Source organism: Camelus ferus, chromosome 20, assembly GCF_009834535.1.
Source record: "Camelus ferus isolate YT-003-E chromosome 20, BCGSAC_Cfer_1.0, whole genome shotgun sequence".
Taxonomy (NCBI): domain Eukaryota; kingdom Metazoa; phylum Chordata; class Mammalia; order Artiodactyla; family Camelidae; genus Camelus; species Camelus ferus.
Window position 1 is genome coordinate 28,180,274 of NC_045715.1, and position 21,156 is coordinate 28,201,429.

General features: G+C 43.1%; 2 protein-coding genes across 4 annotated transcripts in view; one reads left to right on the forward strand and one right to left on the reverse strand.

Moving 5' to 3' along the window:
- The first annotated feature begins 248 nt into the window (after nucleotides 1–248).
- Nucleotides 249–12,879, forward strand: TOMM6 (translocase of outer mitochondrial membrane 6). 2 transcript variants are annotated; one of them, XM_014564351.2, is made up of 3 exons: nucleotides 249–432; nucleotides 932–1,036; nucleotides 1,255–1,562. In XM_014564351.2, exons 1-2 carry the CDS (start codon nucleotides 305–307, stop codon nucleotides 1,026–1,028), a joined length of 225 nt encoding a protein of 74 aa, XP_014419837.1. In that variant the 5' UTR covers nucleotides 249–304; the 3' UTR covers nucleotides 1,029–1,036; nucleotides 1,255–1,562. The 2 variants fall into 2 exon arrangements, with proteins under 2 accessions (XP_014419837.1, XP_032318957.1); XM_032463066.1 differs by lacking the exon at nucleotides 1,255–1,562 and adding an exon at nucleotides 9,371–12,879 and having other exon boundaries at nucleotides 265–432.
- The window catches only part of USP49 (ubiquitin specific peptidase 49), a 57,418-nt gene continuing 41,150 nt past the window's right edge, over nucleotides 4,889–21,156 (reverse strand). For both annotated transcript variants that reach the window (XM_032463053.1, XM_032463052.1), the window contains exons 3-7: nucleotides 14,509–15,874; nucleotides 12,955–13,159; nucleotides 9,673–9,781; nucleotides 8,913–9,118; nucleotides 4,889–7,963 (exon numbers count right to left, since the gene is read on the reverse strand). In XM_032463053.1, coding sequence (XP_032318944.1) covers nucleotides 7,773–7,963; nucleotides 8,913–9,118; nucleotides 9,673–9,781; nucleotides 12,955–13,159; nucleotides 14,509–15,846 — 2,049 coding nt within the window. In that variant the 5' untranslated portion in view covers nucleotides 15,847–15,874 and the 3' untranslated portion in view covers nucleotides 4,889–7,772. The remainder of the gene's footprint in view (nucleotides 7,964–8,912; nucleotides 9,119–9,672; nucleotides 9,782–12,954; nucleotides 13,160–14,508; nucleotides 15,875–21,156) is intronic.

A 21,156-nucleotide genomic window follows, 5' to 3' on the forward strand; every position in this document is an offset into this window, starting at 1 on the left:
CATAGGCTGGGCAGCCACATCCCCAGCATCCTCCTCCTGAGCCAATGAAGCGATCACTCAGAGACCACGTGTGACGGTGATCGGGTGAGCAAGCCGAAGGCCTGGAGGGAGCCGGAGGTGGAACCCGACCAGGGGACGGTGGAGCAGGGCGGCGCTCCGTCCCTCCTGGTGGTGGGACCTGGTTCGAGCCACCGCGCCCTCTGCAGGCTGGTAGCCGGCGGAAGTGCGAGACCGGAAGTTGCGTGATCCGCCGGCGCGGACACAGTGCGTGGTGAGAGGCCTCGCGGAGCGCGGAGTTTCTGCTATGGCTTCCAGCGGTGTCAGCGTGAACACTGCGGCCTCGGCAAATGAAGCTCCAGAAATTCCAGACAACGTGGGAGATTGGCTTCGGGGCGTCTACCGCTTCGCTACGGATAGGAATGACTTCCGGAGGTAACCAAAGCCCTGGAGTTCGGTCCCTCTTTGGTCCTTCGCGCCCACATACACAACCTCTCAAATTCCCTTCTTCGCCGAGGCTGGCCCCTCAGGATTTTTTATACCGCCAACATCTTGCCACCTAGTGGCTCTGGTTGTGCTTTGCCGAGGTCCTTGACCGGGAGAGTTCCCCTGCGGCCAAAGCTCTCTTTTATGTCCCCAGGTTCTGTCTAGAGAATCTTACCCAGACCGCCGGAACCCGGGGCGGAGAGGGGACGCCAACGGTAAACAGGCCCTGGACGAATGCTTAATTGGCCTTTGCATTTGATCCTGCTCTTATTAGACATAGAAATGAACGCTGAATAGTCATGTGGGTCTTGAGCAACCTGCTCTGCACGATCGACGCTCCTGAAATTCTAAACAGAGTTTTTTTGCCTTGGGAAGGTTTTTCCCCCAGTATAGTTGTTAACCAAAGACATGTGACTCAGGGTTAATGGAATACATTCTTTTTTTTCAGGAACTTAATCCTCAATTTGGGGCTCTTTGCTGCGGGAGTCTGGCTGGCCAGGAATTTGAGTGACATTGACCTAATGGCACCTCAGCCAGGGGTGTAGCCATAAAGGTAAGTACTAACCACTGTCTGCCTGTGTTAGGAGTCCTAGAAGCTGCGAGAAGAAATAATTTATATCAACTATTCACAAAATAATAGGAAGGAGACTTGATGTAAAACCCTTGGCTATTTCTAGTTAAATGTGTTTCCAGATGTTGCAAGGTATTTGAGTCTCTTAACAATTTCCCTCCAGTGATTTTACATTTCTAATGCCACTTGTTTGATTGCAGACACACGGAACCCCTGTGCTGTACTCGAACCTTCCAAAAACAGCCTCCAATTGTGACCATCACAAGACTTGCCCTGATGACAGCTGAAGTTTGATTTCCTTCCCTGCCTGATTTCCTTTTCTTTGCTGAGTCCACTCAGAACACCCTTCACTGGTCAGTAGGCAGGCTTCAGCTAAAGTGTCCTCTGTTCTGTAAAATTCTGTACATAGTTCCTAAGTTTTTGCAGGGGATGATCTTTGCTCTTGCCCTGAGGAATAATCTAATGGTATTTTAACAAATATCTGAAATAAAGACTGTACACCAAGATAGCCATTTTATTCTTTTAATAAGAAACTTCGGCTTACAAAAACAAGGTGTAAAAAGTCAAGATTTACAAAAATCATAAAAAGATGATTTATATTTCAGACTCAAAAAAGATACAGGAACAAGCCCCAAATATGGATTGTAACAGAATGGTTTGCTTCACATTTAAAAAAAAAATAAAAAACAGAAACAAACTGTAGCCACCATATGTTGATGTTAACATAGGATGAAGCTTATTCTGGAGGAATTTCCATTTTTGAGTAGTACTAAGGGAAGAAGCCATTTGGTGTTGCATAGCATTTTAGTGCACCAGGTGGGTTTTCCAGGCACCAGGGAGGCATTGTCCCTGTAATACGGTGGGCTTTGAGGGTAGTGATGTGCAGGTGGAGGCAAGGTAAGCCTGGGCAGTGGGCATTAAAGTAACACCGCTTGAGGAAGCTGCTTCCTTCACAAGGAAATAGATGTTTTCTGACCCTAAATTTTTTTGTGGTGATGCCACTGTCCAGGAATTGGGTTCTTTGGGAATGGATTATGTAAGGAACTGACCTAGAAAGAATCATGTAGGCTTAGAAAGGTATGGACATAGAAACAGGCTCCCCTTGGCAATTTTTTCTAGTTGATTTGTGCTTTGAGGCATTTAAAAAACTACATACTGCCTTTGTGTGCTGAGTCTCCCGTGGAACTGGTGTGGGATTAAAGGACATGAAACGGAAAGGAGGATCAGTAAAAATGCACCACAGTAGCCTATTGTTAACATTTGACAGATACTGTCTAGCTATCTGTTTGCCAAAGGTAAATAGGATAAAATGGTCCTTCTTGACCCTGCTGGCATAAATCTGATTAAGAAAGCTGTTAAGAGAATTAGATCTTTTTTATATGTTAAAGAAAAGCACCATTGTCTATGAGCATTTATCAGCATTTGTTAGGAGGGAGTTTGAGCTTGTGTGAATTCAGGCCTGTGTCTGGCTTAACATGAAGGCAAGATCCTTTAAGGGTCTACATGGGGGTAACAGATGCTCTGACAGGTTTATATCTTACTGGGTTGTTAAGATGAGGAAGGGTAACACATATGAAGCAAGGCTTAGGTTTGAAATGGGACCAAGAAGGAAACTTTTAAGCCCTGACAGACCCAAAAGCCCCTTCAGCCTGCATGACACCACTGCTAAGACAAAATGCCAGCACTTCTTATTCTTTATAAGAATGAAACTTACATCCTTGAAGTCTGCTACCTGCTCTCAAAACTGTGAACAGTTCTATTTGATAAAAAAAATTTCAAAGCTAAAAATCAAAATCTGGCCAAGATTAAGACATGGCAGCTTCCAAAAGCATTCAAATTTCACTCAAATGTTTTAGCTTCAAGTAATAGTGTTACTGTTGGTTGGTATATAAAGCCATAAAACTGGCAAGGTAAAGTTTCATTTACATTGGCTTAATTCCTGAAAGTGATAAGAATTTAGCAGATAAAGCTACCAAATCAACAGTTTTCAAAAATTCTGATGAATAATCACTGATTCTGTAAATTAAAGTGCTGGCTTTTACTGTTTCAACACATGACATTTCTCTTCAAAGGAAGTCAGTTTTACATTGTTTCATTCGGGTTTAGCCCAGGCTAGTTAACACAGTACTATGACATCTCTTACCTAGTTAGATCTGAAATAGAAACATGCCAGCAGAAGTAAATATGGAAAGAGTCCACAAAAATGACCATTGGCCTCAGTGCTCTAGTAACCATGGTGTATTTAGAGCACTATGTGGGTTGAATGAGTACACAGTGGTTAAAAGTCAAAGCCGTAGACCAAGAAAAAGGTTAATTTAAACATGGAAGATACTAAACTCACAGTCATATTTAGTCATTTTCAGCTTTAGTGCTAACTCCAAAAAAGAATCTGAATCTGAGATGCACGCTTACCCAGTAAAAATCTAAGAGGCCAAGGGAGGTTTTATTCCAAAGATATAACTGCCTCGCCTAATTAGGTCAGTAATTAGGCTGAGGAACCCAATTATCAAATGTGCTTCAAGTGGTGAGCTTTTTAAACATCCTTTGAAGTCTCGAGCTCAGTGGAAATCTTACATTGGGAGTGAAAGGAACATGCTGTGTTTACAGCTCTGCAGGTGAGCAGGCTGGGTCTGATCTTCCACAGCCACTCAGCACCGTACCCATCAGCACCTGCCAGGGAGCAGGGCCGGGGGGCTGGCACACAGTCTTCGAGCCTTCTCTCCTGCATATTACACAGTGTACTGGTTTGCTTTACAATCTAAAGGTTCACATATGGGGGATTGTGTTCTACACTGCTTCCTAAAATTTTGTGCAAAAGAACTTCAGAACTAAGGAAGGTACCACTTCAGGAGGAACCATTTTTGTTTGACTTCTACCATAAGTTGTTCAGTATTAGAAAAACTAAAAGACCTTTTTCTCAACATTTGTGCTCTCCCAACCAGCTAGAAAAAGCAATCCTTCCATTCATAAGCTATAACCCCAGACAAGAATACATATACGTTTAGGAAGGGGTAGCCCTCCCAGCCTGATTTAAAAAGGCCTGAGTTAATGTTTGGAACATAAAAGGGGTGGTGAAAAAGAATGGGGTATATAGTCTGCCTTGAAAAGGAGACATCTGCTGAATAATCAAATACAAAGATTTTGGACATTACAGTAAAATTTCAGAACTTGCTGGTAAGAATAATTTGCTTTCACACATGAGATATGAAGTGCTTTTACAAAGTCTGATATATGTCCTTTACACTATACAGACCCATTTGCCACTTGAAATGACAAGAAAGAATCCTTTCCCTTAATCTTTTAAATCCCATGCAAACCATAATTGGGTACAAGGCACCAAATTTTATGAATTGTATAAAATTAGTTCACAAAGCTTTATCAGTAAGTAAAACAAATTCCATTTTTCCCTCCCTACCCACCCACATCCCACCCCCCACACCCAACCAAGTTTTCATTCTGCACTACTGTCGACCTCTCTCAGGTTTATGCTGGTCTGGCTAGGGCCATGCCCCATGGCCAGCCAACCCACCTCATTAGTTCTTGCACTTGGATGGAACTGTAAGCATAGCCAAGAGTGGGGAACTCATACAATCACTGGCTCTAGAAGCCTTGCCATTAAAAACAAAAATAAACTCTGCTATTGAGTCCATAGGACGCATTAACACTTCTACAGTTTCCAATTTTATTCATGACACTTTTAAGAGACATCTGGAAATTTTTTTCATTGTGGCACTGCCCCCCTCAGCCTGAGAGGGACTGGATCAAAGCAGGCAAGAAGTCTGCCTACCATTTAATAAGAGCTTCAGTTCCTGGCTGTTGAGGGGCATGCCTTAATTTTTTCTTTTCCTTTTTTTTTTTTTTTTTTTTTTTAAACACTAGCATGGATGCTCATCTCAGAGGCAACCACAAGCATGAGGGTCAAGCTAGATTGAGGTAAAATCCTTTTTGAGGGCCAGGGTGCATTCGTCTTGGCTGGCTACAGCAGGAAGTAAACACACCAGCCAACTACAAAGATTTCCTAGAACTACTTGTCTGGGAGAGAAGCAGGCCCATAAGGTTCAGTTAGGAGATCTTGGGTTTGATTTGGCAGCATCTAGTCAACTTCTACCTGGTTCTCTCTTCTCTTTAGAATGTTCTGACTTAAAGTAAGCTGCAACGAAGAAATTCATCTACTTCCAATACGTAAATAAATTAAAGGCAAAGGGACATTTCCCTCACAACAGCCATTGGCTTATGCAGCAGGGAACTCTTTTCTTTAATAAAAATCTCCATAAATACTAACTTCTCAACAGCGTCTAGTGCTGCTGCCTCTGGGTACCTGAGGTGTCTGACTGCAGGGACACCTTCAAGTGTGTGCAGCTCATTGAGGACTCTGATGCTGGTTTCTACTCCAACTCATTTTAAACAATTTTATTAATTTGACACATGGGTGCTCATCTAAGTTAAGCACTTACTTTACAAAGCTCTTGGTCTGCTTAATAATCCTTAATACTTGGTATAAAACTATTTTTAAAAATTAAATTGAAGATCTTTTAATTTTCCATTAAATGTTTATTTTTCTTAAGTATTTCCCCCTGGATACCCTGAGGGACGAAGTAGATGCTCTATTAGTACTTCTCCATTTGTAAGTTCTCTTTTTCTAGAATAACAAATATAGCATTCAATGCAAGATGAGGCACAATTTATATTTTCCTTTCCTTTTTTACTCTCCTTGGGTTTTTTTGTATAAAATTGTAAAAAAAATTTTTTTGAATTAATGGACTTTTCTATTGCCACAAAAAGTCATCACCAATCATGCCAACTTAGAAATGCAGATCTAGAGAATATAGCTTCACATCAGAGTCTCTGGCGTGCGGGCAGCTGTGACACTTTAAAACAGTGTCCAGGTGAGGGTGAGCCCGGGCCAAGCTTGTAGAAAGAAGCCTGCAGTAGACCATATAAACCAAACAGCATAAAAAATGCCATACGCTATCGCTTCCAAATAAAAGCTAAACATTACAGAAACCTCACAGTGTTGGAAAAAGCAAGTTTAATTTAAAATATAGTCACTCCCCTTATCAGGGTGAGCCATTTTCTGTCTGATTTCCTCCAAGTCTCAGTGCTGTCAGGCAGGTCCCATGGGAGCGTTCATCTCAAAAGAGGTCAACAGCAAATGCTACAGATTTGCTTGGGAAATGTGGTTCCTTAACACAGCTAAAGCTACAACCCTCATTCTTTAGCCTCTCTTTCCCCCAACTTCCCACCCCTCCCCAAACTCCCTTCACATCTACTCCCTTCAAGTGGCAACTGTACTTCTACCTGAATTGAAATATTAGTATGATATACTCAGTCAAAAGATGAGCGTTCCGAGTGACAGGCTGAGGCGGGCTGTGCACCCCCACAATCAGAGTTACGGCTTGCATTCACTTTTACTGGTGAGTCTAAGCAAAGGACTGAGAAGGAAAAATTCAGTGGTGCCTGATGGGGCAGAAGGTTTCCATCTGGGCAAATTCGTGCCACTTAGAAACTGACCCATTTAAAAAAAAATATATTTTACTAGCACTGCAATTAAGGACAGGGCACTCTCGCTTTTTTCTCTAATGGATTGAGTGTGGATGGGTAAAGGAACAGTAGAGGTTAGCATATTTGGGAGGAAACAGGCCAAGGCCATAGGCAATAAACTGTTCAGACATATGGGAGGCAGATTCCTAAGCCTTAGGAAAGCAAAAGCTCCCACACCTTGTGAACAAGGATGTTCTAGCCTTCCTGGTGCAAGAAATAAGCTGCAGGCTAAGACAAGCTGTATGCTGTACCAGGGCGAGAATGGGTGACAGGCATTTAGATAGGCCCTGGACTACCGGCAGCCCTGCCCCCCAGCTGAGTTCTGGGAAAGCCTTAGACAACTGACATAAAGACCAATTTAAATCAAATTATGTGCTTGCCCTAGACCTGAACCAGGGATTTGCTACAGAACTGGGTAGCCAGGAGTGCCCTGAGGCTCAGCATGCCACAGAGAACACGTCAGGTACTAGTTTATTGCTTCCCCATATGAACTCCTTTAGACGAAGGGATATTCATGCCAGTCTCAGAAGATTCGAAATGATTGATGGCAGCAGCCAGGGAGAGTATGACACATGAAAAAGCTCCCATTCTGCATGGGGAAATTTGCTCCATGCATCTCATTCCACTCTTCAACTGCTTTCCCCTAAAAAAGGAAGTCTGCGAGTTTTCAACCTTGAGGGCTACTTCCTTTGTAGGAACAAATCCTTAGACTTCACCTCTAGCCTTGGAATCAATCCCATCCAGCAAGCTGCCAGCCCAGGGCCCCGCCTCATGTGCTCTGTCGAAGGCTGCTCACATCAGGAGGGTTCTTCTGGTGCTGCAAGGAGTCCTGATTAGCAGGGGAATCACGTAATAGAAAGAAAACACGGCTGGATATGACCAATTTACTCCCTCTTTCCTCCACCCAGATCCCTCTATATTCAGAAACAACTGATGAGTCTTCATAGAAGTTACTCCTTTTGACTTCTTTTATCAAAGGAGGGAATTTCTAAACCCATTTAAAAGAAAGTGACTACAAATTTTACAATAGGACATAGTCACCTGGCACCTTCTGCTCTAGACCCAATGAGGCAAATCTAGTAATCTGTTCCTGCAGTAAACCTTATTTCCTGTAAGAGGAAAGACGTACAGACACCAGTAGTTTAAAAGCAAGCCAGTCCTTGATACGTGCCTCCCATCAGGGGAAGGTCCGTGGTCTGCCCTCATCGTTGTTGCTGGACTGCACCTGAGCTTGGAGTTGGGTTTCTGAGATTCTTGCATTGCCCTGAACTGTTCTTTGAGTGTAAAAAAGGATGTAGGCTTGAGTTTTGCACACTTCCTCGACACTGCATACATTCAGCTTTGAGTCATTGCAGTGGACCCAAAAACCTAGGAAACCAAATGAAAGAGAGAAAATGACTACCCAACTTATATTTCCAATCAGCAGGCAAACAAGGAGATGAAGAAAGGAACTGAGGAGTTCTGAATAGAGCCAACCCTTGATAGGTGGTGGTGAAGGAAGAGAAAAGTAGATGAAACCAGGAGACTTCCCTGAAACCACTGGTTTTAACCGCACAAACCCCAACACAATACTGCTTAAAGTATCAAGTGACTAAAATTTTTGTCCTCATTTCATTCAGGCTTTTTCACTGCCCATTAGGGCCTTCTACAAAGATGGAAGACTGGGGGCTAAGAGATGGGACAAGGAGGAGGAGAGGGGAAAATTAAATAGAGAGGAGAGCTAAAGGAAACTTAGAAGGAATAAAAGGTTACTTGTTCACAGGCTTACTCTGGCTGCACCAAGGTCTGAGGGGTTCAAGATGGGTACAAACTGAAAACATGTCCGCAGCCCACCTGCCTCAGTGCAGTAGCTGGGAGGCTCTGCTCTGAGGGACAAGGACTGCAAGTTCCTTGGGAAGGGCCCTTGTATCGCTACACCTCCCATGGTAAGGGAGGTCGTAAGAACACAGTCAGTGCTCAGTAAGTGTCCTCGGCTTTACTCCATGAAGTTAGATAGGTCATACTGTTTCTGCAAAACCCAGAAGGCAACTGAGCTCTGCAGCAGAAGTGTTAATAACAACAACCTCTAACATTAATTGACCATTATGCGCTAGGCACCACGCTCGGCAATTTACGTTATTTCCTGTCAACTGTTAGAACAATCTCATGTTGTTACTTAGTGATATATCCAAAATTGGAATCCATCTTTCATAGTTCTTTCCATTGGATTTTAATGAATGTAATATCCTCCTATAGATGAAATAAAAGGAAAGGAATGAAATGTGGACAAACCAACCCTTTTCCGTGTCCCCCACCCCACAGAGTAAAGCGCACGCACCTCCCTCTGTGTTGTAGCAATAGGCTGTGTAGTGTCCTGAGCCAAACCCTTTCCCGTGATGCATGACCACTGCGGAGAGATCATAGGCAAAGGTCTCTTTGTCAAGAGAGGAGAGCATGTCCCTGCAGCAGTAAGGTTCCATGGTTAATACCTGGTCAAAGACGACATGGACCCCAATCTTCTCTCGGTGATTACGGCCAGACCACCTAGAACATGGATATAAACTTTTTACTAGTAAGAAACGGCATGTGTGATCATAGATTGAGGTAGGTAAAATGGGGAACTGAGAAAATGTAACCTTCTGGATTTGGTTTTCACATCAGTAAGACAGTGGTAATCAATGTTCATGTATATTTCCTGTGAATGTTCCATGATGTTCTCTGAAACTAGAAATCCCTAAACAAGCAATTCAGGCAATACTCTTTTTTTTAATTTACCTCCTGCCCTTCTTTTCACAGGTTATCTCAGACTTTATTCAGAAGATGACTCTATGTAAGCCCACGCGAGAGTAGAAAATCTTCAAGCGCACATACCCAGTGCAGGCTAGCCGATTAAACAGGGCCACCAGAGCAGAAGCCCAGTCCTGGCTGACATCAACTCGCCTCCCTGGGTGTGAACCATATGCTCCATGGAAAGCGTAAGGTCTCTAGGAACAGGCTTCTTTTCCCAACACCAAAGAAGACATCTGCCCTCGCCAAAGCCTTTGAAACAGCTACTCCCACAGGGCACAGCCACCTGGGATGCCCCAGAGCAAGCTCACCTGAATCTTTTAAGGTGCAGCCGGAGAACCTGAGGTAGTCTGTAGATCATTAACTGCTTTCTAGCTTCACTCAGAACAAGGGGTTTTGGATTGGATTTTCGTCGTTTGCCTATATGGTTTGGGAAAGTATAAGACATAGATTGTGAGGAGACTCATTCTTTTCCAGCTATGGCAGAGATAATGACTTGGCATTCAATATGCATTCTCCTTATTTCTCAGTATTTAAACCTCAATTTTACTTGGGGCAGCAATGTGACCCTCTTTAAGACTGCATTTCCCAGCCCCATGTGCCTGCATGGTGTGGCTCTGGAAGCCCCAGCTGAATGAAAGGAATGATTGATTGGTAGTGTTAGGATGGCTGCTTAAAGGCTGACTCAGTTGTAAGATGCATCCTTTGTCCTTTCCACTGTTTGCAACTGCTGGAATTCCCCTTGGACCATGAGGCAACCTTAAGGATGGAAGCCTTGAACTAGGACAGTAAAGCTGAAAGATGCAAAGAGCTTGGGTCCCCAGTGACCATGCAGCCACCAAGCCAGACTCAGAATGTCCTTCAGAATTCTTTTATATAAGAGGGAAAAAAATTACATCTCATTTTAAGTCATGGTTATTTAAGTTGACTTACAAACAACCAAACCTAATCCTGATACATCCACTTTCCAATTTTTGCATCAGCATCTTCCAAAATTGATAGGGGTTTAGGACGGTACACACCTGATCTCCTGCCTTTATTAACAGACTAGAACAGAAAGTCACTGCGACAACATGCACACAGAGTAGATGCATACGTTAGGGTTCTACGCCTTTACATCTGGGCTTATAATTTAAATCACAATGCGCCATATATATCACTTAAAAAGCTTTTTGTTTAACTCTATTTCCTGCTCACAGCTAGTTGTACGCTATTAAACAGGTTATTCAAAACTCTGAACCTCAGTTTCCTTTCCTGTGAAACTGGGACTAATGCATACATTTCAGGCTTAGGAAAAAGGTTAGAGGACACAGGATTACTAAAGGATCGAGTATTTAAATAGATTTTCCCCCACTGCATGATTTGCTTGTGGCCTGTACAAATATATAGAAAAGAAACTTTGCTGGCTTTACATTTTTATGGCATACCTATTTTCTGAAACATGTTTATTGGTAACAGCACACTGCCAGGCATGCAGGACTAGGCTGACAGGCCGGCCAAATTCACCCAGTCCAAAGCAGAACCAGTGTTCGAGACTCCAATTTTGTTTCTAAAGCTACTGAATTGTGGGTGAAATGCATTTCTAAATTATAGCAAATAAACAATGGAAATAAAGTTCCCTTAATTTCCAGAAGCCTTCTCTAGAACCATTTACTGACTGCTCAGTTATCATATTAATTAAATCAGTGAATGGATGGGAATATAAAATTAGTTCATGGTCCACATTGGTGCCTGCTAATTGTCTTTGAGCTGTTGATACCATGGTCTCAGTGTCTGAAGAGCCTGGCATCTGATTCTAGGTCTGTCTGTACCACCTGTGAAAGGTAGTGAATCACAGCCAGATGAGGTATCACGGAGCTTTCTGTGACAACAGGATGTGGAGCTGGTGCTTCTCATAATAGATTGCAGCAGCTAGATTGCAGCTTTTACTAGGGCTGGCAGTCGTGTTATGTGAGAACATGAGCAGAAAGAGAATTTAAAGAGGGCCCTGGCCTTATTTTGCATTCCTATTCACCAACAGGGTTTTTGAAAATTATCACAGCTATGCCTGGGAATCCTGGCAGTGACTTTCACTCTCAGCAGAGGGAGTATGTGAGCTAAGATGAAGACAATGTAGAATCTGGCTTTGTTTCCCTAAAATGAAATTCACAAAGAAAAAGAAATTACTGATTCAATTGAGATTGGTCAGTTCTGCCTCCATTTGATTAAGCTGGCCACACAGAAAGGTGGAAGATTGATAGTTCGGAAAGTTCATAAGCAGCAGATCAATGCATCATGTCCCTTCACCAAAGCTTTGTTTCCCTGCTATTTTCTGAACCTGCCTAGAGAAATACTGATAAATTGGCACATCTGGCAACCAGAAAAACACAATCCTTTCTTGCAAAAGTAAATAAAAGTATTTCTTGACTAATCTATCAGGTCTGAAAACAATGGAGTTAAAGCTGTTAAGATCCTTCTGCTCCTTAAAAGTGAGAAGCTTTATGTGAATCACACAGATACTGCTGTAATAAAATACTTTAAGTCACTGCCTTTATATCTCAGTATGGAACAGGACAGGTGAATCTATAGTTAACGAAGTACAGCATTTCAATTTTTGTTTTAAAATGGCAAAATGATATCAGGTGTGACTTGATTTTTGTATTGATTCTTCAGAGAGAACAGGTTTCTGATAATTTACTATAAAAAATCTTATGCAAACATACTAAAAAGGCTGCAAGACTGCTTTTCCCAAAACTTGTAGTCCAAATTATCATACTGCTGCAAACTGAATTCAGATCTCTGCACAATCCATGAATTTTAGTTTCCAAATCTCTATATGCCAAAACCCATCAGCTTCCAAGTATTTGCTCTCATTTCCTCTGTACACACTGGGTTAGCAAAAGCATTAAGTGTTAGCGTGGCAAGATGAGGGCTAGGGGAGGCTGCATAAGATGCCCATAGAACCATATGGAAAAAATTCCACTTTACAATTAAAGCCATGATAGAGAAATTCTTCCTTATGACCCCTTCCAAGATGTGAACCTTTCAGGCATGTGAAGAAACAAATAAACATAGACAAGAACTATGAATCTGCCAGAGCAATGTACCACATGACTTGCTTTCTTGGTCTCACTGTACCCATCCTTAGCATCACTTCTGACAGACTTTAAATCTACAAATTCAGAACAATAGCACACTTTTCTGATACCATAGCTCTCAAACAGGCTCTACCACCTAAATTTAGATTAAATAAAAACTGTCAGACTCTGTATTCATGAATTTAAGCAGGACCCCTCTACACTACAAAGCTAAGGACTCACGCACATTCTTGGAGTCCTCATTTCAGGATCCATACTTTCAAATGCCTCCCAAGATAACAACTTATGTCAGTCACAGCATCAAAGGAGGCCCAACTCCTAGGTTTTGTTTTGTTTTTTAAATATAATGTCCATATACTTGTTTTCAGGAACATGGGAGGAAAAAATCTTTAGAAGATGCTCTAGAACTGCTCAATATTATTAGTGTTACTTTTGACTAAAGGGACAAAAGAAACAGCTTAAACTGATACTCCAGTTAGACACACACACACACACACCCTCGCCCCCCACACTCACTGTTACACCGGTCACAAGCGTAGATTCTCCCTTCCAGAGCCTCTGTCTCTGTGAACTTGGCCAACATCTCAGTGAGCAAGCACTCTGTCTGATTCAAAGGGACAAACCCCTTTTCTATGCAGTGATAGCGTTCAGGGAATTCCAGGGACAGATCCCAAAAGGGCTCGATGGTATTGGATTTGTAATTGCATGATACACATGTGACCTAGAATGAAAAGATTGGTTTATAGGTTATATAACTTCCATGCTTCCCACATACATTTTTGCTAGCTTTATAAAAGACACATAACAGCCAAAAGTAAGTGTATAGTTTTCAAAAAAAATTTTAAGTGTAATCTTAAAATAATAAACATTAACTTTAAGAGAATTAGAGGGTATTATTTCTGGTTTGTATTTCTAACTATGACACAAGCTGGAACTGGAAAGCCACAGAGCACAAAGATTATTACCGACCCCTTTCTCATTTCTCCTTTCCCAAAGCATGCTCTACCATTCAGTGCTGCAGTAGTACAGATGGAAGTTACTGTGCAGTCGTTCGAGGCACCAGTCTGAGGTGGACAATTTGCAAATTCCTGTCTGCTTCTCTCATCCTCACACTCCTTTCTCCTCTAGACTTTGCTCCTTCCATCCAGTCCAACTTGCCTCTCTTCTTGCCTTTGTTTCCTGCAGCATCCCTACACTGATCCCTGTGTCCTAAGAGCTTCAAAATACCTTGTGATTAGCCCTCCTCCTTCTCTCTAACCTACCCAGATGCACCTTCTTTCTACAGACCCTAAGAAGGTAGAGGAACTACCAATAAATACTCCTTTCACATGCTGAAAAACAAAACCCTAAATACACTTTCTCTTCCTGTTCTAATCATCATTCTTTGAAAACCCTAAATACCAAGATACAGAACCTCAGTAGCACTGTGTAGAGGTTCTACCTGGATCTCTTAATTTGCTCACCTTTTTAACTCTAAAAATTCTTTCTACATATTCTCACGAAGCCTTATCTCAGAGTCTTCACTCATGTCCTTACATGGCTAAAGATCCAGGAAATGAAAGGTAATGGGGAACAGGAGGAAGGCTTGCTTAGGCCTTTGGCATCCTCCTAGCCACCTCCCTTCCTTGTATGTAAAGAATGCCTTGGAAGGAAGAATGCTCTTTCAAACAACTATGGAACCAAGGTTAGAGGCAAACTTCAATTTCTAAAAACTGATCAAAGAATGGCATGCCAACAGTGGGTATTTAATTATAACAATGGGAAGATTATATTACCCATATCACCATTAAAGGTTAAAGACATTCACTGAAAATGAAGAGATAATGGCAAGTTAAAAATCTGCCTGAAAAAAAAAAATCCTGGGAAGAGATAGGAGGCAAGCTCACCAAGGCCATCGCACAGTACCATGAAAGGTACAGTGGCCGCCCTCAACTATGCATAGTTACGGCAAATGCTGGCTACCCGAGTCAGGATAACAACCTGGGGGAGGCTCTCACGAGAACCCTACCTACCATACCAGCCCTGCTCCAGTGTGGTGGGCAGCCGGGGTTGGGCCTGGCACACACCCACCTGGCTGAGTAGCTGCCCGTGAAATATGGTGTTCACCACCTTTAAGACCTGTTTGGTGAGTTTCCTCTGGGAGAAGGGGATGAGGATACGGCGCGTAGTGCCCTCGGACTCGAGTTCTTGCTGCACTTTGTGCAACAGCTCGCAGAGAAACTCCTGCGCATCCTGCTGGTCGTAGCCGCGGAAGGCGGGGATCAGGCTCCACACGGAGTGAAGCATGGCGAAGGGTGACACCAGGGCCCACTTCCCGGACCACATGACGCGGAAGAGGGTGTGCAGTTCGTGGCAGAGCGAGATGTGCTTTGAGCTGGGCTCCTTGTTCTGGATGAGTTCTAAGCTCCTGCTGAGGGAGGCTCCGCCGTTCAAGCAGAAGCCCTCGCGCTCGCAGGCCTCGGCCTCATTGCTCCTCGGCGACAGCTCGGTGGCCGAGCTGCTGGCCGGCCTGCCCGCAAGCGGGGCCTTGCCGTTGGTGGCCCTGGGAAACAGCTGCTCCGTCTTGGACGGGTCGAGGTTCAGGAAGCACTCGCGGAACTTGCGCAGGTGGCTGAGCACCTGGAGGATGGAGTTCATGTAGCAGGTGTTGCCCAGGTTGCGCAGGCCCGTAACGCCTGGTGCCATGACGGGCGCGCGGCGCGGCGCGGGGCGGGGCCCGGCGGGCGCGCGCGCGGTGGTGGCGCGCGGGGCGGCGGCGCGGGGCGCGTGCAGCAGCAGGCGCGCGCTCTTGCGCGGAGGGGCGCTGGCCAGCTCCTCCAGCAGCCGCCGCTTCACCTCGCGCCGCCGCTGCCGCGCCGCCTCCTTCTTGCGCTCCAGCGCCTCCTCCCGCCGCCGCTGCTCCAGCCGGGCCTGGCCTCGCGAGGTCTTCTCGAACCAGAGCCGCAGCGTCCTGGCCAGCAGGCGCTGGCGCCGGTACCACAGAGCCGTGAGCATCTGCGGCTGTCCCTGAGGGGCGCGCTGCGGCGGGACCGTGTCCTCGCCCGAGGCCGTGGACCGCAGCGTGCGCCCGCGCCTCAGCGGCGGGTCCTGCTTCTGGCCCCTGACCGCCAAGAGGGAGCTTCTCAGCAGCTTCAGGTCCCCCTCCGGGTTGTCGTTGAGCACGTAGTCCTTGCACAGGTAGCAGAACACGTAGAGGTCCCGGACCTCCATGGCTAGCGGGTGTCCAGTCTCTTCGAAGTGTTTGAGGGCGTGATCTTCAATGTAGCGGCCGCAGGCCACGTGCGAGCACTTCAGACAAGCCCACACCGACTCGGTGGTGGCGCACTCCCGGCAGCACCACTTCTGAGGGTTCAGGATGGAGTGGTCCTGGGCGAGCCGCAACCGCCCTACATGTTTGCATCTATCCATGTCTTATAGAAGTCTCCACTCTTTCAACCTGGCAAGACAGGGCCCCCCAAAAGAGAGAGAGAAACCTTTCAGCAAAATAGTTTCCTAGAAAGGCTTGCATCCGGCATTTACCAGTCAGTATTCATTAGTTTTTAATTCAAAATTAGCTCTTTTGGAAGGAAGTTTAAAAAAATGTTTGGCACAGACTGGGAATTACAGAAGCACAGTTAAATTCCTTAAACAGTAAGACTCATAAAACACTAAATGAGAGGCTTTAACACCAATGTGAAATTTTACATTTTCTAAGCCTGTTTTAATTATTGAATATCAGCTAATTTTTATGTAAGGCTGATTTGTGTTCCTTAAGAAACCTCATTACCCTATTTCACATTGCACCCAACTGGCCACGAGGGGAAAGAAATCTATATATTCTGAACCATCTCTAAACTGTTGATGTTCTGGAAGTGAAAGCCTCTCTGTCTTCTGACAAGATCCTGGCTACATGCAGAAAGGGACAGGAGAGAGGAAAGGAAAGAAGGCATAGATAGTGTTTCACATACCAGCAGGAGAGATGAAGACCCTCAAGTAAAAAGACAAGCTCGGGTCGGTTTCAATGTATTTCAAACCAGAGATAACAGGATATGGTTAAGGTAAGAAAGAGAAAGTCCTCCTCAGTACAAAGTATTTTATTTTCTTGAGTCCAAAGAACCTGGCTAAGGATGTCAGGTTTATATGTCTGCTAAGGTCTGAAGGTTTGTGCCTCCAGTCAAATGCTAATATCTTAACCTCCAAGGTGTTGGTATTAGGAGGTGGGGTCTTTGGGAGGTGCTTAGGTCTTGAATGGCTTGACCCTCAGGGGATGATCCCTCATGAATGGGATTAGTGCCCTTATAAAAGAGCTCCCTCACCCCTTCCACCTTGTGAGGACACAGTGAAGAGCCAGCCATATGGCTATGAACTAGGAAGTTCATTCCTTATCAGATATGAAATATGGTAAAATCGTCTTGGACCCCCTAACCTCCAGAACTGTGAGAAATTAATGTTTGTTTTTTATAAGCCACCCAGTCTATGGTATTTTTGTTATAGCAACCCTGAGGAACTAAGAAAATGTGTCTTTTTGAAAAGAACATTTACACCTTGTAGAAAGGATGGGAAAACTTTCACCTTCTCTACTAAAAGAACAGATACGTACAGAATTAGACAGATTTGACTCAGGACGGATTAGAGGTGAAGTGGCTACTGGTATTACAGTATTTAACTAAACTACTGAGACAAAAGGAAAAAGCAAACTTTTCAGATGATATATGTGAAGATTTTTTTTAAAGCAGTGATAACATACTGAACTACTGAGCTTTTTAATTTTTTTTCCTTTCTCATATTGCTTCTTCAATATTGTTCATCGGAGAAGACTAATAGGCAATTTCTCCAAGGAAGAGGCTATACAACTATTTTAAAGAAAACTTTATTCTTTGGAACCTTGAGAGTCTTGTTTTTTTTTTTTTTTTTCCTAATACCAATACTTAAAATTACCTAAAGGTATTTCCTCTTATAAAGTGAACTTCCTTCACCTCCATTTCTTGTCCACTTTCATTTCTGTGAGCAAATGCAGTTCTATGACTATGGGATCACCCAGAGAAGTTCTAAATCCAGCGCACTCTGAGAGGTCCCTTTAGTTGATTTTCCAGATACCTTTTTTGGCTTGGACCTACTCACAAATATGTCACAGGACCAAATTAGAGATCTTTCCCATTTTTAAACTGCCCATTCCAAATGGCAGAGGTCATGTCCTCATATAAAAAACCCTTAAATCATACAAAGGAAAGTAACCTAGATTACCTTCAATCAAGTCAGATCATGCTTTTCCTTTGAGCATTTTGAGGATTTACTTTCTACTATATTATTTTTCTAATTGTTGACTAGTTGCCAAGTGCCCTTTAACTCATTTATCCATTTCCTAACTAGATTATAGTTTCCTTCAGAGGAGATCATGTGCTGTATTTCTTTTTTTTTTTTTTTATACCTTTATAATTTCAAAACTTGTGGGTGTTAAACTCTTAGTGGTCAAAGGTGTTCTGTCAGAATTACCTTCCCACACAGCCTGGAATGGTACTAAAATAACCATTTCTGTTTATTTTTGTAGGGCACAGCCAAATTAGAACACACAAAGAATGAAAAGGGAAAGAAATCAAGACATTGGCAAGTCTCAAGTTTCTCAATAATTTAATATTTTTCAAAATGTAGTTTCTGAACCACCTACCAGCATCAGAATTCCACAGGATACCTGTCATATGTACAGGTTTCTAGTTATGACCCCAAACCTGATGAAACTGACTCTGGGGAGGGGTCTAAAATCTCCATTTTAAACAAGCTTTACAGATGATTCATTTGTATATTAAAACCTTAGAACTGCTGTATTAATCCAGTAAGTTATATAGGGATGAAGAACTCCTCATAGAAATCAAAAGAAGAAGTTTATTTCTCAAGATCTTTCACTTAGACCAACATTGTCCAGTAGAACTTCCTGCAATGATGGAAACATTCTTTTATCTGCATTGTTGAATACTGCACAAACTACCACATGTGCCTACTGATTACTTGAAATGTGGCTAGTGAGACTGAGGGGCTGAACTTTTAATTTTATTTAATTTTAATTTAAATAGCCACATGTGACTAGTGGCTGCAGTATTAGATAGCACAGACTTTTAAATACATCAGGGCATACTGGTCTTTAGCTCACTACAGCCTTTCTTTTTGTTTTCTTTCTTTTGAAAGATTCAGTACTTGCTGAATCATGTCTGAATAGCCTCTTATAACTCAAAACCTGACAAATCCCCATTTTAGCCCCACAGGAGCCTTGATGTGTCTTCAGGAATTTAATTGCTACTGAGATCTTATCACATGAAACACAGCACAGCTTCAAATCCTACAAAGAGAGAGTATTTCTGTGAACAGGAGGACAACACCACAACACCCAGAACACTGATGCCTTATGAAATCAACTCGTGTGTCAGAAAAAATATGCTGGAACAACCAAAAGCCAAAATAGAAAAACACTAAAAAAACCATTCCATACCCTCTCCATGGAGAGCTGTCAAATGGAAAGGGCACTCTGGAAATTCTTTCTTCTGATTTCATTTTCTGATCTATAAATCTGCTGATCACGCACATCCTTTCCTGCAAGCCCTTTACCCATTACAAATCTGTCGCAGCAACTCACTAACCTGCCATATGGCAGACTAAATCCATTCAGGAAAACACAGGGCTACTCTGCACCTCACCACACTGATTTAACCTAGGCAGGCTAGCTTCTCTAGGGGAAAACCACATCTGATTGTGAAATGGAAATCACTCAAAAGTGACAGAAAAGCCAACACAGAAAATAGAGAATAAAGAGAACAGAATCTTGGGTATACTCAGTTCAAGAAAGACCGCATGTTTCACCCACCTCTCATACACCCTCTGACCACTTTATTTAACAACAAGGCCTAACATCCACACGCATACAGAGGAAATCTATTTTACATTTTTCTGACATGGACATCTTTTCCTTCATAATCTCCACAGGTCACAGAAGTCCTAACATTTCCACTTAAAACATATATCATCCAGTGTGACAGGCACTCAGTATCCAAAAGAGACAGACTTGCAGTGTAACTGGGAACAAACATGATGTGCCCTAACAGTTCTCCATCATTAAGGAGATAAGTAACTGTAAGTCAATGTCCTGCACACCCTGGATCAATCTGCACACAGGGAAAGCAAACCTGACAAAATATTAGCTTTTGCTTCTTTAAGTATCATAGTTTTATTTTAAAAATCTGAATCAACTGGAGCTAAAAACCATAATCAATATTTAAAAGCATTCTACTATAGTTAATATCATCAAATAGTAAAAGAAAGTAATGAAATCTTTTCAATGTTTGCCTTTTGTTCTGATGAGAAACTTCTAGATTTATCACACCATACTTTAAAAGTCTCTGTATGAGAGAGACAACTGAATACTACAAAACCTTTCAAAACTCTATAACTTGAAAATATGACCTTTTAATTGGACTATTCCAATAATTCTCAAATAGCAAATTTCTTAGCCTATCTTAAATGTGTAATGGCATCACCAGAAATAAAATTTCTGGGGGGAAAATAAAAAAACAAAAATAAGCAAAATTTAGAAAAATCTACTTGGGGGAGATTTCCACTTCTTCCCTCTTATTGTATTGATTTCTTCTCAGTTCTTAACTAAGGATAGTGAAATAATCCTGTCTGGTCTTGGTGAGACCAAGTGGCATAAATTCCAGCTTCAGAGAGAGCAGACACTATGGTAACATGCTGACAGCCTTCATTTACATAAAAGAATACTAATTACGTGGTATCGTCAACATCTGCGATTCTGCTCACTGCCATATGCGACAGTGCAGGGTATGTTAACCCTCCAACCTACTACATGTACCCTACGTCACATGGCCCACAAAACCTGCAGAGTGCTTGAAGACACAGCGAACACATTTTTACAAATAACACGTGTTAAAAATGAATTTTTAAGGGTGAGGTTAATCCTTGGCTAAGGGCGGTGTCTGTGTAGAGGGGGAGATGGCTAAAGGGGTGCAGGGTCCTCACAGCTGCCGCCCTTTCCCCTTCTCCCCTTCCCTACCATGAATGTGGGGTGGGTGGGGGTAGGGGGATGGGTGGGTGAGGACAACCTGTAGGTTAGAGACTCCCGCAGAGGCTGAATTCTCTGAGACAGGTTTAGAAGCTCTAACAAAATGTGTTTCTGGAGAGGGAGAAGGCCACTTAAGCAGCAGCTCTTGGCCACAGGCGATGATGTGCCGAGGTGCTGGGTGTGCCCGAGCCTCTTGATGTGTGACATCACTCATTTGGTGTCAGAAATCAAGCGCTGATGTTCAAGAATGAGTCTGTCTAATCACGTGTTACAGCAGATTTAAGGTTATGTCCGCATGATAAAGTTTCTCTCACTGGCGTTAGGATCTGCTTTCTTCAGTGAACAAGGAGTAGAGTTCATCTAGGCAGCCAGCCTGCACACAACCCTGATTTGCTACCGAGCAGGGTGATGACAAAGACTACCATCGCAGTACGAATGCTGTGCTCTGCGCCAAATCCCAACTTGTCTAACTGGAGTATGAGCCAGTGTAAGCCCTCTGTACCTTCGGTCTCTGCTCATTTTGTTTACCTCCTTCCCCTCCAGCTGCAAATATACCCAAGTCTCTCCTGTCTAAAAAACAGACCCAAGTTTGCCCTGTCTCTAGACTATCCTTGACACTATTTTTAGGCTCTTTCTCCTTCTACCTACTTTATTTCTGGCAAGAGTAATGTGCA

What these genes read in the sequence shown, in the direction of transcription:
- TOMM6 (XM_014564351.2), top strand. Translation starts at nt 305, where the DNA reads ATGGCTTCCAGCGGTGTCAGCGTGAACACTGCGGCCTCGGCAAATGAA. An exon ending in GATAGGAATGACTTCCGGAG is followed by an intron (nt 433 to 931) that starts GTAACCAAAGCC and finishes CTTTTTTTTCAG; the next exon opens with GAACTTAATCCTCAATTTGG.